Below are 3,585 nucleotides of genomic sequence, written 5' to 3'. Positions count from 1 at the left end.
CGCTTGATCCTAGAATATTGAATAGGATTCTTAGAAATATTAACAGCAATAGTATTATCACACTTGATAGAAATATGATTAAGAGAGACTCCATAGTCTACAAATTGCTGTTTAATCTATAATACTTAAGTGTAACAATAACTCGCGGCTACATATTCGGCTTTGCTAGTTGATAAGGCAACCGAATTTTGTTTCTTGCTAAACCAAGAAACAATGAAATTTCCTAGGAATTGGTAAGTATCGTAGGTACTTTTCCTATCTAGAATGCAACTGACATCATCCGCATCCGAATAGCTAATGAAATTAAATTCATTACCCTCAGAGTACCAAAGACCTAAATGTAATGTGCCAATAAGATATTTTAAAATATTTTTTGCGGTTTGCAAATGAGATTCTTTAGGACAAGATTGAAAGTGAACACATAAACAAACAACAAACATAATATCCAGTCTAGTAGAGGTAAGATAGAGAAGGCTACCAATCATACCTCGATATTTCATCTTGCAAATTGATTTACCGCTTTCGTCCTTATCTAGTTGATCGTTGTGCTCATGGGAGTTTTGCTTAGTTCTGCTCCGTCCACACCAAAATTCTTGAGTAACTCCTTGGTATACTTCGTTTGATTTATGAAGATTCCTTCACCATATTGTTTTATTTGAAGTTCAAAAAAGTACTTGAGCTCATCCATCATGCTCATTTCAAACTCACTTTGCATACACTTAAAAAACTCATCACACAAGAATTCGTTAGTAGCACCAAATAAAATGCCATGTACATATATTTGTACAATTAACATATCATGCTTATGCTTTTTAATAAAAAAGGCCACGTCGACCTTTCCTTTTGAAAAACTATTTGATAAAAGAAATGAGCTTAATCTCCCGTACCAAGCTCTAGGAGCTTGTTCTAAACCATACAAAGCCTTTTGCAATTTGAAGACATAGTTTAAGAATTTATGATTTTCATATCCGGGAGGTTGCTTAACAAATACTTCTTCCTCAATATGACCATTTAAAAAAGCACTTTTAACATCCATTTGAAATAATTTAAATTTTATGTGAGATGCATAAGCAAGTAATAGTCTAATGGTCTCTAATCTTGCAACAGGGCAAAAGTTTTATCATAATCTATCAATTCTTCTTGATTATAGCCTTTGGCTACCAGCCTAGCCTTATTCCTAGTAATGGTATCATTTTCATCAATTATATTTTTAAACACCCATTTGGTATCAATAATAGGATAGTCTTTAGGTCTAAGTGGTCAATTTTTATTTTTATTTTTTATATTTAGAGATTTTTTTACCATTACTATTATTATTATTGCACAATTTTTAGGGTATTGTATTATTATTATTTTTTTATTTCTACTTTCCCTTATAATATTGGCAAAATAATTCATAAAATGATTATTACATATTACAAATTGTAATGTTTACATTCTATTGATCCTTTTAATCTAATGTAATTTTCTTTAAATTCAAAAAGATGAAGGGTTCAGTGTTTAGCCTATTGACACATCACTTGTTTTAGGCCCATCCCATGTCAAAAAACCCAACCCGAATCAGCCCACTCTCTCAACCTCACTAGTCTACTACTTCTTCCAAGTTACTCCTAAAACCCTAAAAACCCTAATAAATCATCCTTTTCCCCTTCCTTCTCCGATCGCCTCCTTCAGTCAAAAATGGACCAGCAACAACAGAATGGCACTGATCAAGAACAAGACTTGACAATGATCAAACCCCAAAGCTTCACTCCCCCAAACGACACATCCAAATGGCCAATCCTTTTAAAGAACTACGATCGTCTCAATGTCCGTACAGGTCACTACACTCCACTCCCATCAGGTCACTCTCCACTTAAACGTCCATTAGCTGAATACATTCGCTATGGAGTAATGAATCTTGATAAGCCAGCAAACCCATCCTCTCATGAAGTTGTTGCCTGGATTAAGCGCATTCTTAGAGTTGAAAAAACAGGTCACAGTGGCACTTTAGACCCTAAGGTCACAGGTAATTTAATTGTTTGTATTGACAGAGCCACCCGTCTTGTTAAATCTCAACAAGGTGCTGGTAAAGAGTATGTTTGTGTTGCTAGATTACATGATAAGGTTCCTGATGTTGCTAAAGTTGCTAGAGCTCTAGAAACACTTACTGGTGCTGTTTTTCAACGGCCACCTTTAATTTCTGCTGTTAAGAGACAACTTAGAATTAGAACTATTTATGAAAGTAAGCTGTTAGAGTATGACCCAGATAGGCATTTAGTTGTATTTTTGGATTTCTTGCGAAGCGGGTACTTATGTCAGGACTATGTGTGTTCATTTGGGTTTAATTCTTGGCGTTGGTGGTCATATGCAAGAATTGAGGAGAGTTAGGTCCGGAATTTTAGGTGAGAAAGATAATATGGTTACTATGCATGATGTTATGGATGCTCAATGGGTTTATGATAATTATAGAGATGAGACTTATTTGAGGCGGGTAATTATGCCGCTTGAAGTGCTTTTGACTAGTTATAAGAGGCTGGTTGTTAAGGATTCTGCTGTTAATGCTATTTGTTATGGTGCTAAGTTGATGATTCCGGGGCTTTTGAGGTTTGAGAATGATGTTGAGGTCGGTGAGGAAGTTGTATTGATGACTACAAAGGGTGAGGCGGTCGCTTTGGGGATCGCCGATATGACTACTGCTGTGATGGCTACTTGTGATCATGGTGTTGTGGCCAAGATTAAGAGGGTGGTTATGGATAGGGATACTTACCCGAGGAAGTGGGGATTGGGACCGAAGGCTTCGATGAAGAAGAAGTTGATTGCAGAAGGGAAATTGGATAAGCATGGGAAGCCGAATGAGAATACTACTCAAGAATGGACGAGGAATTTGGTAGCCTTGCCCACAGGAGGAGACGCTATAGTTGCTAGTGCTGCAGCTGCAAAGGAATCAGCTATGGGAAATAAGGAAACTGCCGCAATCAAGAAAGTGACTGGAGAAGTTGAGGAGGGCAAGGAGAAAAAGAAGAAGAGGAAGAGTAAGGATGAAAGCACTGAAAGCCCTGCTGCTGAAGCTCCTGCTAAGAAAGCTAAAGTTGAAAAAGAAGATGCAATTGAGGTGAAGAAGGTGAAGGAAGAGATAATTGTTGAGGAAAGTGAAGATGAGAAGAAAGAGAAAAAGAAGAAGAAGAAAAAGAAGAGCAAGGAAGACAGTGAAGCAGAAACTTTAGTAGAAAAGGAGACAGAGAAGATAAAGAAAAAGGAGCACAAGGATAAAGCCGAAGCTGGTTCATCTGATACAGAAAAGTCTCAGAAGAAAAAGAAGAAGAAAGACAAAGAGGCTAAGGAGGCAGCAGCTGTTGAGGATGAGAGTATGAACGGCGAGGCTGATAGAAGTGAGAAGAAGAAAAAGAAGAAAAAGGACAGAGATGAAGAAGAAGCATAGACCGGAATGATCAGAATAATGATCATTTAGTACTTTCTGTAATCTTTTATGCAGTTTTAGCAGAATTTGTTTCCAGAATTTTGTTTTGCTTAATAGATGATTTCTTCAGTTGCAGTCTCTTGTATTATTCTCTATCTTATATTTTGTCTGAACTTTTTGCTGTA

At 36.7% G+C, this 3,585-nt stretch overlaps 1 protein-coding gene across 1 annotated transcript; it reads left to right on the top strand.

The window, feature by feature from the left end:
- Window positions 1-1,544: 1,544 nt before the first annotated feature.
- On the top strand, window positions 1,545-3,585 carry LOC8282186 (H/ACA ribonucleoprotein complex subunit 4). The gene is given in 2 exon segments (XM_048379398.1): window positions 1,545-2,265; window positions 2,267-3,585. Coding segments are annotated over 2 exon segments (1,740 nt in total). The 5' UTR covers window positions 1,545-1,680; the 3' UTR covers window positions 3,422-3,585.

This window comes from Ricinus communis, chromosome 9, assembly GCF_019578655.1.
Source record: "Ricinus communis isolate WT05 ecotype wild-type chromosome 9, ASM1957865v1, whole genome shotgun sequence".
In the NCBI taxonomy this organism is placed as follows: Eukaryota; Viridiplantae; Streptophyta; class Magnoliopsida; order Malpighiales; family Euphorbiaceae; genus Ricinus; species Ricinus communis.
This window is presented reverse-complemented; position numbering and strand designations above follow the sequence as displayed.